Source organism: Pristis pectinata, chromosome 16, assembly GCF_009764475.1.
Source record: "Pristis pectinata isolate sPriPec2 chromosome 16, sPriPec2.1.pri, whole genome shotgun sequence".
Lineage (NCBI taxonomy): Eukaryota > Metazoa > Chordata > Chondrichthyes > Rhinopristiformes > Pristidae > Pristis > Pristis pectinata.
The window spans coordinates 7,203,571-7,223,974 of record NC_067420.1 but is presented as its reverse complement, the minus strand read 5'-3'; the positions used below and the strand labels follow the sequence as shown (position 1 = coordinate 7,223,974).

The 20,404-nt window shown below is 38.1% G+C and overlaps 1 protein-coding gene across 5 annotated transcripts in view; it reads right to left on the bottom strand.

Moving 5' to 3' along the window:
* gnas (GNAS complex locus) overlaps positions 1 to 20,404 on the bottom strand; it is a 303,471-nt gene that overhangs the window by 54,849 nt on the left and 228,218 nt on the right. For all 5 annotated transcript variants that reach the window (XM_052031132.1, XM_052031134.1, XM_052031135.1 and 2 more), the window contains exons 6-10: positions 14,271 to 14,325; positions 10,686 to 10,759; positions 6,207 to 6,265; positions 3,159 to 3,279; positions 1,162 to 1,292 (exon numbers count right to left, since the gene is read on the bottom strand). In XM_052031132.1, the coding sequence (XP_051887092.1) occupies positions 1,162 to 1,292; positions 3,159 to 3,279; positions 6,207 to 6,265; positions 10,686 to 10,759; positions 14,271 to 14,325 (440 nt within the window). The remainder of the gene's footprint in view (positions 1 to 1,161; positions 1,293 to 3,158; positions 3,280 to 6,206; positions 6,266 to 10,685; positions 10,760 to 14,270; positions 14,326 to 20,404) is intronic.

Sequence of the window (20,404 nt, the reverse complement as noted above, 5' to 3'; positions counted from 1 at the left end):
TTCCTGCTGCTCTTGGCTGGGGCATGTTTCATGGAGCACATACTTAGAACCGGTCACTGGGTCAAATCACTCCATTCAGTTACATTGGGTTTATTTACCAAGAGTGCAGGATGGTATAAAATGCAACTAAATACTTATTAAGAAATTAGATCAGTATGGAGTTAACCCATACATTATAGACCTCTCCCAGCCTTCATTTCCACTACTGAGAAATATACAGCAGATTCAATGTCAACTCCATGTCAAATTTAATCCCAATTTGCCTGATCACAATTAAATAATGAGTGGCAAAAAAAGTGTGAATATTTACTTTCAGAAAGTTTACTTCAAACTGCTACTGATAAGAAATGGTGCTATCCCAAGGAACAAGAATATGCGGTGCTTGTCTTGGAGAAAATGACACATTGGAATCAATCAGAATAATCTTAGAATCAAAAGGTTTAAAGCAAATTACCTGATGCTGCTTTGGAAGTTTCTTCTCAAAGTGTGACTCAGGCGAAGGTGCCTGGTCCTATCCCCTCTGTTGACTAATCTCTAAAATTATTTTAAATAAAGGTCATCTGGATCCTTGCCCATCCATCATTTTTAACAAGGGGAAAAAATCCCAAACCCACTTCAAAATGTCAGCCCTGAATATTATGCGGGATATTCCATTCGGGAAATAAATTGTCGACACAATGGTTTAAGTTTATGTAGTTCATTACCTTAAATTAGCACATTTAGAGCAGAAATACGAGGGGGGAAAGAAGGTATTTTCATTTTGTGTTTCAAATGTTCACTGGCTTCCTCCTCATGTATCTAAATATTTTCTGGATTCGAACAGAACAACATACTTGTCAGATGTTTCCATCTTAAGAATGGATTAGGGATTTTCTCTCCCCACACTGCACTCCAAAAAGAATAGGGAGGCAAAGATCTCAGCTGCTTCTTGAGATGGAGAGGGAGAGAAGAAGATTGTTTGTTGGCCAGCTTGTTCTTCTCCCCACATGCTCAATGCACTCTGCATCAACCATTAATTCGAAGGTATGCAACAAAGAGATTGCTCATAGAAAGTTCTTTTTGTGGGCAAGTCCCTGGGTGTGATGGTGCTGAAAAGGAATTCTCTTGTAGGGAAAAAAAAAATCACATGTATGCACAGAACTTCTGAATAAAGAGAATTACCATCATCTGGCGTAGTGTAGCGAGCAAACTCAGGAAAGTAATCCTCTATTTTAGATTTCCCTGCCAGCACTTTCTCTGCCAGCAAATCCTGCTTATTGAGGAAGAGAATTACAGAAATGGTCCGCAGCCACCTAGTTTAAAGAAAAAGCATTCAATGACCAATGTTTTGTAATAAGAAATCTTCAGTTTTGTACATGTATTCAGATTATGGCATATAAAGGATTTGGATTATGCAAATTCACTGCTCACAACCACTTCATTTTTACCCCTTCATATTTTGACCCCTTGTTTCATTTCTTATATTCCCTGAAGGTGCTCTGCACCTGAAAATTCCAGTAGATGAGATAAGATATCTTTATTAGTCCCATGTACATTGAAACACACCATGAAATGCAACTTTGCGTAGAGTGTTCTGGGGGCAGCCCACAAGTGTCACCATGCTTCTGGCACCTACAACTTCCTACAACTACAACTGTATGCCTTTGGAATGTGGGAGGAAGCCGGAGCACCCAGAGGAAACCCACGTAGTCACGGTGAAAATGTACAAACTTCTTACAGACAGTGGTCAGAATTGAACCCAGGTCGCTGGTGCTGTAATAGCGTTACACTAACCGCTACACTACCTTCACTACAATAACTATCAATGCTGATGCTATCTTGATTAATCTGTCATATTGCTTCTAGTACCTGCAATTTACATAGATATGGGGCATAGAATATGAGAGTTGGGATGTTATGCTGCAAGTTTACAAAACACTGGTTAGGCCACAATTGGAGCTTTGTGTATGATTCTAGTCACCACACCATGGGAAAGCTGTGACTGTGCTGCAGGGCATGCAGAGAGTTACCAGGATGTTGTCTACATTGAAGGACTTTAGTTATGGGGAGAGATTGGATAGGCTGGGCTGCTTTTCCCTGTGACACTGGACACTGAAGGATATTGTGGCATGACCGGATAGAAGTATACAAATTCATGAGAGGCATAGATAGGGTACATAGTCAAGATCTTTTTCTGCATGGTGGGGGTATCAAAAGCAATGAGCATAGGTTTAAGGTGAGAGGTAGGGGTTTTAAGAGGATCTGAGGGGTAAGCTTTACTCCCCCCCCCCCCACCCACACAGGAAGTGGTTGATATCTGGAACCTGCTACCAGACAAGGTGGTAGAGTCAGATACCATCACTGTGCTTAAAAGGCACTTAAGCAGGCAAGACATACAAGGATTTGGTCCTAGTGCAGGCAAATGAGACTGGTGTAGACTGGCAAAATGGATGTGGTTGCTGAAGGGCCTGTTTCTGTGCTATACAACTCTCTTGACTTTTGTCAACGGCATTTTTACTTACAACCAAAACAGAATGCAGTTCTAGACGATGGCAACTTTAAGAGACCCTATTTTTAAATTAAAACCAGTCAGGGAAAGCTCAGACATCACATAAAAAATATGAATTTTTGCCAAAGGCCTGCCATTGCAACCACCCACCACTGTAAGGGAAGCAACACTGGCATCTGAGGTCATCGAGAGCTTGGACTTTTAGTTGTCATTTCACACAATGGCAAAGCGAGGTCTCCATACTAACTGGCCTTCCGCAGACTAAATAAGGGACAACATCAAAGGCAACCAGAAGATACAAATGTAAATTGTGGATCTCTGCTTCACCACTCTCTCTCTCTTTTCTGGCACTTTTTGATAAATCAAAAATGTGAGCAACATTCTTAAAAGTTGTAATTTGAGAGGTAGGTTTCAATTCAATCTTAGAATTACAGCTAAGGCATTCAAGAGTTAAAGGGTGGGTTAAATCTGGAATTCTTTCACCTGTCACAAAGGCTGGCTGTGGCTGTTGGATCAATTAGAAATGTTAACAATTTTTAAAAGTAGGTTAAAGCTGAGAACAAGGAACAAAGCTGGGTAAAGTGAGTTTAGATTCAACAATGATTTCAATGAAATGGACAATTCTTGTTCCCATGTCTCAATGTAAATATTAAAGGAGTTACAGATTTACCTGTTGTTCCAGATGCTTTTGAACAGATTGAGCGCTTCTTGGAGGCGATTGGTCTGATTGTCCTCTCTGATAACCATGTTGTAGCTACTGCTAGCCACCACAAATATGATAGCAGTGACATCTGAAAACATACATAATGGATCAGACCAAATGAATTAGAACTGAATTATTGGACTACAAATAATGACAAAAATAACACAATATGGTTTAAACAGAAATAATTCATCATTTCAGAAAGAACATGCACAGTACAAATAGTCTTGGCAACTGTAAGAATATTGCAAGCTATGTTGCAAGATCAGTGTCAAGTGAAACAGCTTACATATCAGAGGTATAAATTTTGGTTAGGTGAAATTAAGCAATGTAGAGACAGTAGGATAATGCAAGTTGAGAAAGTAAGAAAAAGTCAAGCAAGGAGCACTGGAGAAAATAGAAAGCAAGACTCATGTATTATAAAATGGAAGGCAGATAAATTGTAATTCTGAGTAAGAATCAAAAGACAAAGTTGAGAGAGAAGCATTGAAGCAATGCTGCTCTCTATCGCTACAGTGCATGTGTGCTAGAAAAGTTATTTGAAGGGATATATACTCTTCAATATAATATATATAGCTGCAGGTTATCTATTTTACCTGTACAAATTTCAGCCAACTGAGTTATAAGAATCAATTGGAAAAAACTTATGCTCATCTCAGTGTCTACACAAAAAGAATGTGGTGGGAAATTTATTGTACTTATTCAAAACAGGCTACAAATGATACAAGGCTTTCCAACAAACTTTTAAAGTTCTTTGCTGGTGCAATATGATCAAATATTTGCAATAAAGGAAAAAGGACTTTCAAAGGTCTGTAATCAATACAAAGACAAAATGGAGGAGGAACTAAAAATGCAAATTGAATATGTATCTGCAGAGTACAAATTATTGATCAACTAATGTACTGGTTTTACCAATTTTGGGATTATAAACATTGTATAAGCATATTTTAATATAATGCACATCTCAGTGAGTGCAAAGAGCAGAAATGGTTTCAGATGGGGGTGGGGGGGGGGGGGGGGGGGCATGGTTATGAGAGATGGTGAGGAGCCCAAAAGAAACATTCTAAGAACTTAAGTTGGTGAATATGGTCCTTTGTAACAGTGATAAAATAGCGGAATAGAAGGAATTGGAGACATTCAGGACATTTGGATTCCACACTGCACTGGCTGGAGTAGTAGAGGGATGTGCTTGCATTTATAGAACATCTTTATTGCCAGTGAAATGCCTCGTGGAACTTCACAAATGGCACTGGGTCTTAATGAGACAATGAGAAGGAGACAAGGAGCTGCAGTTTAAGAATGCTTGAAGAAATGTGAAAACCCTGGAAAGTAGGAAGCAAAGAATTACAGAAAATAGATCTTAAGATGATTGAAGGTTGTTACCCAGGCACACATTGGGCCTCAACCCAAGACCTGAAGGACATAAATGGTGGCATAATATTTCAAAGAGGTTGCAGCAGTAACAGGTGTACTAAAGGACACAAAGGCTTGAATTAAGATTTGGATCCATCAACTTAAAAGGAGACAAATTAGATCAAATGAAGATGTTATAATATCATAATAGCACCTTACATGAGCCAGGGTAAGGATAGAAGAATTTTGGTGAAACTCAAGTCTGTGAAATTTGGCAAGAATAATGCTGCAACAATTGAATCTAGAGATGGTAAAGGAGGTGGGCCAGAGATTGGAGCTATTGTGGTACAAATAAACTGATATACAAGATACAGTCATTGAAATTCAATCAAACCAAATTTGTGCAAGACCTTTAGATAGGAAACCACAATTCCTTAACCAGTCTGGCCTGCATCTGAAGACACACCCTAAATCCACAGAAAACTATGGATACCAATTCTTAATCAGTGGCAAGCTATGTCAAATCTAATGGAAACACAATGCCTCAATTTAAAAAGTTTTATGAAGTAGTAACTGCATGTTAAGTTTTGCAGAGCAATAGTATAGCAGATCTCTTCTTTGCAGTTGTATCAATGCATGCTCCAGTCATTTCCTGTTCAGCGAACATTCATCCACTTTTTGCCAGCTTGCTCCCACCTTGCTCCCATCTTGCATGCATCCAGATATATTTTTTTCTGGACTGTTCCTTGCTTGATCTGATTTCTCTATCGTTCAAAAGAATCAAGAGCTCTTCATTCTAGATTCATCTTAGAGAGCTCAATGATGTAAAGAGAGATCTGTAATCACAGATTAAAATTCCCCCAAACCATTGACTGTTAACTTCAACTACCCCTGAAGCAATTTAGAGCAAAAAAAACCTCAAAAAGCAATAGAATTAAAGAGCATAAATAACCAGCTGTAGCCCACAAAAAAAACTCCACTAATTTATCCAAGCAGCAAATCCAAGATTTGCAGTGATATATTTTCGCCAAATGCAAACCTGGCAATGGTAGGTCAACCCAAATTAGCATTAATGTCTGCTGAATTAATGGTGTAAACTAACTGGAGTTACCAGTAATAAGTGCTATTTCATGGTTCTGTAGCTGTGAATGCTGGATGAGCACAGGACAGTAGGCACTGAGAACAGGATGCCCTCTTTTTTTTAAGCATTTAAAATGCCACTTACTAAATAAATGCAGCAGAGTGAAACTGTAAAGAGCACAATGCTGCAGACATTAGCTGTGTTATTTTGCTTGATGCCACATTTTTTTTGAAAACTGGGAACAGTCACGTTTCTTCAAGTTCCATCAATTTGACTCCAGGATGTGAATAGTTATTGAAGTGAACAAGCTGAAGTGGATTTTCACCACAGCATTGTCTCCAAACAGATGGTACAGTGAGATGGACAAAAGCCCAATCGACATCTGGTTAAACCTATACAACTAAGCTGGCAGACTTGGAACTAGCAACATTAACTGAGAATTATGCATTCTTTCTCCTCAGGTTGCTGCCTACTTTCCTGTTACCAAGCCGATGGATATATTTGGTCAACAATCTTATACAAGTGTAATACATCTTTATCAAGGTATATTCTGCCATAAAGTAATTCACTTCAAATCTTACCATTGAAGCACTGAATCCATTTCCTGCGCTCGTCACGTTGCCCTCCAACATCAAACATGCTGCAAAAAGAAAATGTTTGAACCAATGTTACAATCAACAGACAAGACAGAGCACAATGCAAAAGCAATTTCCTCACACTGAAGACTCTTCACATTCAGAAAGTGAGACAAAGCTGAAGATAAAAATAAAGAAGAAAAAAAGTAACTTGCTAAACCTGGCCCATCAACATTCTGGAGTTCTGGTGTTACTTCTTCAACCCAGGTCATTGATTTTCTAGTGTTACAGTAGCTCAGGATTTGTACACTGCTGTGCATGAATTCTCCACTGATAGAACCAAAAGGTAGATGTAAACCTCCTTAAGTGCATGCATTTAATTTTTTGTCCCACTCTCTAAATTGCAGGTGTCTTAATTCTAAAACAAGATAAGGAATGCTTCTAGAATAAAGTATGCAGCTGTTTTGGAGCTGTGGGTAAAAGATGAACATGATGCCAATCATTCCCTAGATTTGGTACTTCTACACTGTGGTGATGGCACATCAGTAAACTGGACCAGCAATCTACAGACCCAAGCTCAAAAGCCACTATGGAAGCTGTGGAATGTATACAATTTGGGTCTCCTCACCAAAGTAAAAATCCACTTTCTATGGAAGGAATGTAGCAAACATTCACCACACTGGTTCCTGAGGTTGTGGGTCTGTCACATGAAGACCAAGAGGCTAGTCCTCTTCTGAGTTTAGGAGAATGAGAGGTGACGTCATTGAAACGTACCAAGTTCTTAAAGGGCTGGACAGGGTAGAAATGAGAAAAATGTTATCCTGGCTGAGAAGTCTCGAATCAGATGTCAGAGATCTCAGAATAAGAGGTAGGTCACTTGACTGATGGTGGTAAATCTTTGGAATTCTTTACCCCCCAGAGGGATGTGGATGCTCAGTCAGTGACTGCATTTAAAACTGAAATTAATAGATAACTGGATATAGGAGGAATCAAGGAATTTGGGGATAAAGCAGGCAAGTGGTTGGTAACATCTTCAGCCAATGCGAAGCAGGTTCAAGAGGCTGAATGGCCTGCTCTTTCTTATATTCTCCATCCTTCTCCCCATTCTGAACAAACATTTATATGCTGAGGCTAGGGTACATTCAAAGAATGAGAAATTGAAACAACACTATGAACAATCTGTTTTAGTCAAAATGCAGAATTAAAATTTATTATTCAGATTCAGCAGTTCTAAGATGCACATTCCAGAGTGCTCAATCTTTAGGAATCTCAATGTGGCCATATGGCACAGTTTCACAAATTGTGTGCCAGTTAGTATTTTGGGGTTTCATTAAATTTTCTTGTTCCAAGTTTCTGCACAACAGATCCAGATTGTTACGGTGGGTGCATATTGCTGAATAAAGGACGAAGCAAGGCTGCTGCTGTGTATTCGTTCTTTGAAAGATGCCCATTCATTGCAACTTAAAACATCATTTATTCTGGCTTCCCAGGTGTAAGTTTTGGGATCTTTGAACAGTCATTCGGTCTCCATTTAGACTTGGGTTAAAAGATCTAGTGTGTTGAGTCTGGACACTATAGGCACAATGTTAAAATGTTATGTGGCAGAACTACATTATGGGAAATGGAAAGACTTTTGTTGGGCAAGAGAACTGAGGGAGCCAGAATAAATGAATTAACTACAGATTGGCTAGATCTAATTAAATAGCAAAAATGATGAAAAGTCATTCACTGGAAACATCCATTTCATTTCTCTCTCCATAGATGCTGTTCTGACCCAGTACCTTCACATTTTCTATTTTATTTAAGATTTCCAGATCTGCCATATTTTCTATTATTGAGCTTCTGCACTATCACTGATTTGCCTTTGAGCCAAGAAACACAAAACTGCCTGGAAATACAACAACTTCTACTGCATGCCCAATGATAGTTAAGGCACAATGAGCATCCATAATAGACTAAAGATGATATACATTGAGCAGGGGAGTGGAATTAAACGAGGAAGCAACTGATTGATTCAAATGAAACCGCTGTCATCAGAAACAGTCCTGAGTCAAGTACAAAAGCAAATATGGCTAATCAGTTCATTAGTGTGTGACGTGGATGAGGCCACCCATTTTGAGGAAACTGGACAGTTTCACTAATGACTCAAACTATTCTTTTTAAATGACACCATCCATTACTCTATTCAAAATGTCCTGGTCACTCAATGAGAAAGCTTTCCAGGCTCAAATCTAAAATTATTTTTCTTCCCCAGAATGCCTTCACCCTACTGTTGTAATTTGATCTGTTGCAGATTTACTTCCTTAACAGGAATGGCAAACTTGCAGTTCAAGTTCTATCAACTGGATTTTTGAAGCTCTGACATTTATTTTGCAGTCAGTCATGTTTGAGCTTTGTTAAGGACTTCTTTTTAACCCTATTGCATCATCGGTGGACAAGTTTGATCAGCTAGTTATAGTAATTTGACATATATGGCAACATTAAAACAAAGATCTACAATGAACAACGTAACACAAGATGACTATGACTCAGAGATTCCCTTTTATTTGCCATCAGACAGTTGGTGACTTGAATGGATAAGTAATAATAGAAGGTTGAAGTCAGATAGAAAAACAAGAGAGAACTCAAGCCCCTTTGTGAGCAAGAATGCCTTCAAGTATAGATGGGGATTAAATGACCCGTAAATCCAGAAGGAGAAAGTGCATAAGGGAGGATTGAGCAGGGAGATGCACCAAAATTCAGGGATACAGTGACCAGCTTGGGAGTAAAATTAAAAATTGACCCACCATAACTAATCTGAACCTGACAATACCAAGGACTTCAATCATTGCTGCAAATATCATTTCAAACATCTATTGTCCAGAATCCAGTCACAGGCATGCAGCATGCACTCACTCAATCCAGCTTTGCAGGGCACATTTTTCCAAATTTTAAAACTTCATCCTCATGCAAAACCTTTAAGTACACTTTTTTTTTCTCTTTTCCAGTCAAATTCAAAGGCTCTCTGTCATGAAGATCACCTGATAGCTTCTAGGATTTCTCTGCTTCTTTCAGCAGCTTTTCCCAGTGCCTGTCTGGATGCACCCACTCCGAGAGCAACCCTTTGTCCCAAGAGAAACCAACTCAGAGGCCTGCATGATGGCAGTACTCATCAGCACCAGTGAAGTACTGAGCCAGCCTTGATCTGACCTATTCAAGGATTAAATGTTTTCAAACTTGAACAGCATCAAACACATTTATGGCAGGTCCTCAGGCTCAAGTAGGATCTAAAAAGATGCACTTATAGACATAAACACAGGAAAACAAACTCCGGGTAGTAAAATATCAAATTGGGGGAGATCAAAAGATCAAAAAGGGGGGAGGCAAGGGTGAGAGTAGGAAACTGGAGGGAGAAGGGTATTGGTTTTCATGGGTTTTCAGGACAATGCCTCCCTTTTGTGCAATGAAAGTTCACAAGTTCCTTTCAAAGTCTAAATTACTGCTTTGGCAATATGGGATAAAATCAAAGGATGCAATGGAAGAGAGGTAACTAACATTTCCTGCTCTTGATTGTGATTTTGACACATAAACAAATTTCACAATTAAAACACTTCAAACTATAATTCAAAACAATCAAACCAGATCTGGGAAGGGCAATAAAAACAAGGTGTTTGTCATGCACTTTCAAGTTTAAGGTTATACATCTCAGCCACAACTAACTTACTAAAGACAAAGGGCTGCATGTGTATAAAAGCCTTGTTTACAGCTGGCGATGATACAACTGACTTTATTATGGTGAATCACAGCAGGCAACAAACTCTCAAGACTACATAGCAATGCAACCATTTGATGCCACATCCATTAGGTTGTGACTTGGTCAAACTGCTTGGAAAGTTGAAGTGGAGCCAGTGAGTGAACCCAAGGTAGTTAACAGTATCTCTTATACATCTACCACCATTTTGACTGAGGCCACCCAACAATAAAAAGGTCAGCAAGGGAAAATAAATATAATGCAAATATTTCAGTGAAGAAAATACGGAAATTTATTCGACTGAACAAAACTGAAAATTTCACGTTATTATTAAACTAATTTTGCCTCTCTACCTTCACAATTAAAATTGTGCATTATTGGTCATCTATAAGTTTTATGTATAGTGGCTACTGCAATAGTAGTCATGACTTTCTTTACTAGCAAGGTAAATTTTGCATTTGTGAATCTTCATTTAATAACCATTCATTGGAAACATTCAAATAGCCCTCTGTACTCATGACCTGTTCGTTATTGGGTGGCCTCAGTTAAAATTATGGTGTTTAATTACCTTTTCCTGTGTTCACTCAGTACCTCCACAAAATGGGGAAAAACAGCAGTGAATACACACATACTTCAATGGCCATACATCACATGCATAACTGTACACATCAAAACAAAATGTCACTTTCCTACGAGTGCTGGGCCATCAAGACATTAATTCATGCAGAATAAACCATCAGCAAAGGCATACTCACTGAAAGTTTACTTTTTCAACTTGAAACCTGGTTTCAAAAATTCCCGATGTCAATACTCTGCATCGTAGAAGGTCCTTCAAAAGGGAAAATATGGCAACATGAGATAAACCATCCGTTGCTATCAAGAAATATTAAATCTCTTTATAAACTCAAGGGATTGTATGTACGCAACAATATTTTGAACAAAACTCAAAGTATTGATGCGTACATACAATCGCTTGAGTTTTGAACGGCACATCAAGTTAACTTAATTTCAAAATAATGTGTAAAAACAATTCATCAGTATTTTGCTTCAACAGCCATCCTTTGGTGTTGGGTAACAGCCAAATACAATTAGATTAATCTTTGGGATAGAGATTTAATATGCAAGGTAGGCAATGGACATCCTGAAAAGCTTACAAACAGCTAGGGCACTGATAGGGGAGCGAAACAAAAAGACAACCGATCAGATATTGGGATAGAAAGTTCAGCAAGTGCATTTAAAAAAATCTATTTTGGATAGAATTCTTCTCACTTAATTAGCTAACGTAAGCTGTTATTGTGTGGTGTTGCACTATGGGTTCAGGTTTAAAGATTCCATCTCATCCTTAAAAAAAACTGCTCTTATTGATTTTTATCATCAATCGACTTCTGCAAAATCTAAGATTACCAAATGAACAAGACCAAGATACCATTCCAGAAATTGGTTGATGATAATTGACTAATTTTGGCAACTGATCTCTATAAAATTAGATCACACAGACTCAGGCAATCTATGGAAAAAAAATGGTGGAAAGCTTTAGGACCTGGTGTGAAGTTACAAATATTTCACATAAGTTAATTGAGACTACATGCTTCCATCCACTCCTTCAGGGAGCCTTATCAATCAAGCTATCATTTGCTTAAAAAACACATTTCAATAGATTAGTTCTGAATTTCATGCACATGCTGCTCTCTGATTCTACTATTCAGGAGAACAGGTCATTGCTTACATTATTTTGTTCCAAATCAGCAAACCTTCAGCAATACACTTTCATTATCCAAAACTCTCCACACTCTCAAATATTCTAATGACTTCCTTTACTACTTTTTTTGAAACTGTGGTATTCTTACTTTGTTGTCATGACCAGAAATGTACAAAGTTTTGCAAACACATTAGTGATTTAGTGGGCAAGATTAACACACTGTTTCAGCTCAATATTGACCTTGTAATTGATCTTAGCATCTCCAACTTGCAATACTCACTCATACCAAGCACTGTTTTGATAGTTTCAACTTATGGGTCCTTTAATTTTCCATCGGATTTTCCTCTTGTTTTAAGTGATTTATTGTGCGAGTGTGCTACGTTTTCTAAATCCAGTTAAGTTTTTTTTGGTTTACATCATGTATAAAATTAGCTACTGTGCATTTGGACCTAAACAAGAGGTCCCAAAACAGATAGTGTGTTAACCACTAACACTGGGGTGAATGGCACCCAACACAACCACAGGCTCAACGTGTCATGCCAATGCTGGCGCTCCCAACAATCAAAGCTTTGCTTCCTTAGCCTCTGGATGACCCATTCTGGAGACCTGTCCCAAGCAATGCCCTGATAGGCTTCTGATAGCTCATGCTGTCCAAGGTCTGTTTCTTTTATCTAAAATTACTCCCAAAAACAAGGGGCTTATGTTGATTTAAGGAATTTTAAAAAAAGGAAAAGGTTTAAAAACATTAAACTATTATCAGCTAAAAGTAGTAAATGTCTAACCGAAGACTTGGGCATGGTGGCATAGCAGTTGGTGTTCTCCCACTTAGCTCTAGGGGCCAGGTGACCTCGGGTGCTGACTGTGTGGAGTTTGCACATTCTCCTCACGGCTGCGTGGTTTTCCACTGGGTACTCCCGGTTTCCTTCCACACCCCAAAAATGCAGGTAGGTTAATTGACTATTGTAAATTACCCCTTAATGTAGATAAGTAGCAAGAGAACCAATGGGCATGTCATAGAGAATACGATGCAGGACTAGGAGGAGAAAAAGGAGTGGTAAATGAATTCTTCTTTGCTGATCAAGGCAAAAAAAAGTTTATCACAAAGGTTGAAATTATACTTTCTTGCACATAGTTGTCAGATTTTTATGATTCTAATTCTTTGCTGTAAGATAAAACATAGTTTGAAAAGGAATTAGATAGTTCGATGATAAGAGTATGATAAGGTATGGGGCTCAAGCAGGGGAAAGTGCACTTACAATAGTTCATATTGAAAAAAGATTTAAGTGCAAACTTGAAAGACTGAATGGCCTGTTACAAAATGACATTAAGTATTAAAATGAGTGACAAAGAACAAAACCCATTGCACAATAGAGCTCTGCATTAATTCAGTTTAGACTGAAGTGCATCATTACAAAAGGTTCAATGTTACCTACCTAACTAAATGGCAACTTGAACTTACAAATGAAAAAAATACTCTGGTTTTGTGGATCATGTGGAGCAGTCAAGGGACACTTAGATTTGGAAATAAAAAACTTTGCGCAACAGACTCCTGTTAGCATTAGGTACTGCTACAAGGTGCAGGTAAATGCCATTAAATGTGACTATCACACCAAATGTAGAGATTCAATTCCATAAGAGAACCTTTTACCGCACCAGTGCAATACAAGCTCTAAATGAGACTAATTAGTTTATGAATCTATGTGAATACCACACAATGTAGCTACTGACTATTTGGACTGAAATTCAAAATGGCCATGCTCATTTCATGTACCTTCCTCATAGAAAACAGATAAGATTTTAATCCCATAAATCTGAATGCAAGTCTGGGTAAAAATTCAGCAGTTAATCTGTTGATTTCTTGGGATTCGGAATAAGGAATATTGAAATCATGTTTGTGGCAATGACTAATGGTTAAAAACAATGTAAAGCCTAAAACCGAAGTGAACATTATAATGGGAATTTTGTGGCAGTGTCAACATAGATCCAAGTGAAATTTGCATGATTCTTTTCATTGCAAATTGTGAATTTATACTAACTCAGGTGAAATGTCTGAAGTGTCAGAGAAATTACTTTTGTAATTTTTATGCTGGTGCTGTTTCAATTTAAATTCCAGAGAACAAATGTTCAGGATTTCTAATAAAGGGTCTTTGTCCAGAAACATCAACTCTGTTTCTCTTTCCACAACTGCTGTCTGACCTGCTGAGTTCCTGCAGCATTTTCTGCTTTTATTCCAGCTTTTAGAACCCAGCTTTTATACTGTTAATCTGAATCACTTGCTCTGATGGCAAATAAATAGATTTGAAATTTTGCACATGGCAAGGTTTCATTCCAGGGATGGTTGGGTTAAGGACAACTAGCATCATGAAATCCAACTAAGCACATGGAATATAATACTTGCAGCAAATTACAATTCTATGGCCAAAGCTTTGCTGTATTTTAAATATTTTAACACAATTTAATTATTAGTTTAAAAACAGAACTGATCCTGGTCAAAAATATTTTTTAAACAATAAAAAAGAGTGCATAGTAATTAAAAATAAATTTAAAAACTTAGCTCAAACTTTAGCTACTTTGCCTCACATCCTGAAACATTGCATAGCAATAAGTACAACTTAAAAATGCAATGAACAAAGTGGCTTACCTGGTCTGGAGGTATGTAGTCACTTTGTTTGACTATGTCAATCCTGTCTAGAAAGCTGCAAGAAAAAACACAAACATGATTAATATGCGTAGTAGGTGAGGGGTTGAAAGGAATAAGACTCCGATTTAAATAATACTCTTTCTAAAAAACTAGAACACAGCTCACTCAATGAAGGCACATTCTAATGCCCTACTTCCCTCTCATTTATCACTTTTGAGTAATGCAGGGATGTTCTGGTGCTCTATGATGGTAGAAATAAAACTGTAAGTTTTGAAACTCGGATTCTGCAGGGAGCAGTGGGATATTCCAGGAGTCTGAGAATGCCTGATGAATGACTCGTTACTTTTGTTGATAATATTTAGAAAACATTTTGTTCATCAATGTTATATTTTTGGATAGCTAAAACCATTGCTTACATAAATGATCTCATGTAGAGTAGAAATTGAAAGCCCTCACGTAAGGAGCACCACTTTTGCACTCGAGAGTTAAAACGCATCTGGAGCTCGAGTTAAATGATAGACCTGCTTACAAATATTTTAGAATAGTAGTTTAAAAAAAAGTATCTTACAGAAACTGGAAAGACTTTGCCATTAGCAAAGTTAAGGGCAAAACTTCAACCCCACAGAGGAAAAGATCCTGGCCCCTCAAGCCTGCCCAGCCATTCGATATAATCATGGCTGTTCGATCTCAGGTCTCAACTCCTCCTCTATGCCATATCCTCACAGTCCTCATCCCACAATCTTTCAAAAACTCATCAACTTCCACTTTAAATACTTCTAAATACTTTAATAAGCAATCTTTGGAATTCTCTCCCAAGAAGGCAAAAGAGGCTCAATCGTTGGGTATAGAGAAGAGTATATCAATGGATTTTTTGATATTAAAGGAATCGAAGGATATGGGATTAGAGCAAGGAAGTTGCTCTAATGTAATGGATCAACCATAATCTTACTGAATGAAGCAGGCACAAGGAGCTGAATTGCCTACCCCTATTTCTTATATTTTTAAGTAAACAATATATATCAGAATGTTCTAATGGTTCCTGAATGCCAATGCTTTAGTCTCTCATTTAATAAATATCTTTGCCTTTTTATTTTTGGTAACAAGATGATTGACCTCATTTTCCAATATTAAATGTGACCTGCCATGTCCTCGCCCATTCACTGTATCTCACTCAAGCCTCTCTGCATCTTCCTCACAACCAACACTTGCACCTATTCTTGTATGATCAGCAAACCTGGATAACATTTGATTTCCTCATCCAAGAACTGAGATAGATTGTGAACAAGTAGGCCCCAGCGCCATTTCTTGTGGCATCCAATAGGCATGGTCTCTCAACCCAAGAGGACTCATTTACTCTTTCTGTTTTCTGTCTGTTAACCATTTAACATGAGCAAGTGATACTTTCATGGTCAACCAGAAATCTGACCCACAGGCTCATTGCCCTGGCTGACCAAACTGTTCTGTTTTTCCACCAGAGATGCAAGCACTAAGACTATAATTTATAAAGCTGTTGTGTCAAGGTTAGGGATTGAGGTGGGGATAGTCTAGAATTCTATATTTACTATACACCCTTCCTACTCATTTACAACAGGAATATGATTTTCTTCCATAAAATCACTAAGTGGCAATTTCTGAAACAATAACAGAAAATGCTGGAAGCATTCAGGCAGCATCCATGGAAAGAGAAAAAATTTAGGTTGAGGACCATTTATCAGAACCAGGAAAGAGAGAAATCAGATTGATTTTAAGGTGCAGAGAGAGTGACAATAGATAGGATAAAGGGAATAGAGGGGGGGGGGGGGGAGGATGGATAGGGCAAGGAATACCACTGATAGGCTGCCAGTGACCTGTTTATGAAGTTGTCTGGATTGATGAGAGAAGTTGGGAAGGAGGGGGTGGCAGAGGAACAAATGGCAACCTCTGTATCCTGACACAGAGGAAAGATGATTCCAGCTGTAATTAGAATACTAGAATAATATGATAGGATGTTTTCAAAGAAAATTTTAAAAGGAACCTCGCTAAATTAGCTGCCATGAATTTGCTAATTATAGAGCATTCAAAAATTAAGTAGACTGGAAAGGAACCTTGCAAAATCAGCTGCAATTCTATAACATTCTATATATCCATGCTGTGCAGTTATAATTTTGGCTTGATGCCTCATTTATTTCATTTGAAACATTTACTTAAATGTTTGAAACATTTCAATTTTCTCTCATAGCTTTAGCATATACTAAATGCAAAGTATTAGATTCCCCTATGGTTCCCATCATAGTCTGCAATTGATTCAGAGGCTCACTGTGACTTTGCTGCTTCATTCGCTACTCTGTCAGTTGATAACATTCCTAATGGGTTGGGAATGAATTGAGTTTTAAGGACTTGCTGCTGCAATGCTGAATTTCAGAATTTGTGCTTCTCCCATATTGGTGGCTAAGAAAAATTATGCCAATTCAATATGCCAGTGAAATTTTTTTTTAAAAAATCAGCAAAATGAATGACGAGAGTTCCCTGGTCATACAGCCATTGAGACAGAGTGGGACTGTGTGGTACGGATGATTTTTGTATAACCATTTTATCAATCATGCACAGCAACATTAATGCTTAGTTAATAATATCTGCATTCATATTTTGAGTAAATACAAAACAATGCCGTATTAAAGTGTTTGAATTCACAATAAAATCTACTAGTATGCCAGCGATAATAACTCACATGAAGCAAAATGTGCCAAGGCACTTCATGGGAATGTTATCAAGTAAAATCTGACCAAACCATGGTCAGATGCAAGTCTTATTAGTATCAAAGGAGGCACGTGCTTGACGGCAATGTGGCTTACAGGGGGAATCCCAGGGCACGTAGCCTAGCCAACCAACAACAACAATAGAGCAATAAAAATATAAAAGGCCAGTACTGGATTTGATAAAGGACAATAGCAAAACAATAGATGGTTAATTCTTGTGCCCAGTTTCCTAAAAAGTGAATGTTTGATTTTTTGTTCAGTCACACAGCAGGTATATCAATCATGGCATCTCTCTGGTTCTCTGATCATGGATATGAGAAAGATGACAAATACATATATTACAGATCTTAAGGAAAACATTATTACAGCTGAAAAGTGGCCCTATAATGAGAGTTACTTACACAGAATTTTATAGCACATAAACAGACTGCTTTATCCAACACCCCTTACACCTTAATGCATCTCCCTGTAAATACATAATATATATCTATGCTTTTCTCATATGCTTACCTAGTTTCCCCTTAAAAAGTAATTATGTGCATCTCATCAATTCCAGTTAAATTCTACTTTCACTGAAGATCACAAACCTTCACATAATGCAATCTTTAATGACCATCCACATTCAGAATATAATGTCACCAAAGCTCTTTGAGTTGAATTTAAATTTTAAAATTGCCCAACAGGGGGCGAGATGTAAATGCTTTTTAAATAAATCACACAACTCGACCACTCCCCTGAACCTCCACGGGACGTGACTTGGCAACACCAGATATTCCAATTGCACATTTACTATCCTTTACACACTCAAAATGGGGGAGAAAAAAATCCCCAAACATTTAAACATGCAATACGACCAAAGTACACATCTAAATCAGTTGATATAACTTGATGAGTGATAACATATTCAGAAGTGTAATCATTTATTATAACTAATAGAATAATCAGAATATTATTGCAGTTGCAATGTCACTATAGCTTTGCAACAAAGCTTCCAACAGACTACTCAATTTGACTGCATCATAATTATGATACCCAAACCAGTTTCAGCTACACAGGACTCTTAATGTATTAAAATTTCCCATAAAAGGCACCAACTATCAAGCAAAATTTGACAAGTATTATAAGGGAATACTAAAGCAGATGTCCAATAGCTTGATCAAAGAGGTAGGTTTGAAGATGTACCTAAGAGAAGCAGAGGACGATAGAAAGGTTGAATATCTTAGAGAGAGAATCAGAGGGAAAGGCCTTGGCAGCTTAAGTCAGGATACCAATGGGTTAAATTTGGGGATACCTGAAAGACTGCAGGGAACTTGAAGGACACTAAGTAGGAGATTACGGAGATGAGGAGAAACAAACCCATGGTGGAACTTAAAAAGGAATACTTATTTTCAAATCAAGCCTTCACTTTTGTGGTAGGAAAGTAGGTTTAGGGCACAGCAGTGAAGGGTAAATAGACCTTAGTACATGTCAGCATCAAAGCACAGAATTCTGGATGCCTTCAAGCTTACAGTGATTAAAACAGAGTCAGGAGTTATTGAAGGCTAAGCTTGAGAACACTGCAGAGAAGGAAATTAGATCAGATATGGGATTAACTTGGGCTCAATACAATAACCTGGTTAAGTTTTAAACAATTCACAGGGAGAAGGTTGGAGCTGGTGGTTGGATCGCGGAATTTGTATTTGGCCTGAACGAGTTGCATTACCAAGAAAATGCAGAGTTCTGTCAAGTACTGATCACTTTGAAATGACAATACAGAATGGAAAAAGGTACATGAATGTTTCTGAAATGTTGCACACTAACATGGTTGCTGCATCTTGTGTTTTACAAATAAAGCAAAATGCCTTCCCAGGCACAAACCATTCTTCATTTAAAAAAAGTATACTTCTTGAGATTTATCAGTCATGCTGGAACCAATGTATTGAGAGTCCATAATTTGGTTTCCTGCTTAAAGGAGAACGTCTTTTTCCATTGTAAGACTGGCTATTGTTTTCGTTAAGAAGGGTGATTGTTGAGAATCTGCCTATTTGGAGGGGTGGGGGTCATGGCTGAATTGCTGCTGATAAGACTTTTTAGAGGCAGACTTAAACTGAATGATGAATGGAAGAACACTTCCTTCTCCAAATTTGCTGTATTCTCTAATTTGAAGCAAAGAATTTCCAAGCAAGCAATTGCAGAAACCCTCATTTATCATTTTCCTTTAAATATGCAGAGCTGATTACTGTCCCACAACAGGTGGGATTTGGAGCAACTAAAAATATGAACAGCGGTGCACAGGGATAGGATCACCAACACTGTAACCAAGAATAAGGTACAAATGGTAGGCAGTGCTTTACCTAATTGTATCATTGGTCCCACAGGTACCAGATCATCATCCAGGGACCCAACCATTTGAAATTAAAATATTGCTTCCAATTTAATGAACAGCACCTGGTGTTCTCAATTTGGTTCTAAATTGGGGAAAGAAACCAAATGCATATTCGGCATCTGCTTTGCATAACATCTCCATTCAGTCTGCAAAGGTACTGTACCTGTGAACTTCTCATTGCCTCTCATTTTAATTCTCCATCCCACTCTGACCTCTCTATTTGGACTACAAAGTACAAAATACACTTGAGGAATAGAACCAACCTTCTGACTGGGTACATTAGTGTTCAGATCTCAATGCTGAACTCAATGGTTTCAAATGGTCAGCCGTTCCTAACTTGTATCTCATATTTCCAGCCAATTTTCTCTCTCTTCTGGTATTTCAGATTACATTTGCCATCTCCTATTTGCACAACTCCAGACATATCTTTATCTGCCCCCCCTCCCCCCCCCTTTTAGCTGTCGCTATCACTTGTGTTGTTCACGCTGTCCTGGTCTCTAGTTATCATTGACCATTTAGTGGTGTAGCATGCACCTTTCCTTGCCCCTATCCTTTCCCCTTTATCTAAATTAAGATGCATTTCATTTAAATCTTTCCACTTCTAATGAAAGGTCATCATCTGAAAGGTCAACTGCTTCTCCTTCTCCAGATGCTTCCTGGTCTGCTGATAACTGTATCCCACCCTCTCCCCCCACCCCACAACTGAATTCATTAAATATGGCAATTTTTGGCATCAGAAAATAACTGAGTTGTCTTAAAAGTTCAAATAACTCAAGAAATATCCTTTAAGGAATCCCTTTAAGTGTTCCACTAAATCACCTCATTTTGGAAAAAGACAGTCTCATGATATTGCCCTCATCACAAAGACTAAATCCAAGAAGATAGCTGACCACCACCTTCTAATGACAATAAAAGGAGACCCACCTCCATAAAAGACCAACCACCAACCCCTACACCCCTCAGTCAAAGGAGTCCTTGCTAGCATCATACAAGCTAAAATCTATAGCATGTATTCAGGGACTGAGGGTTAGAGT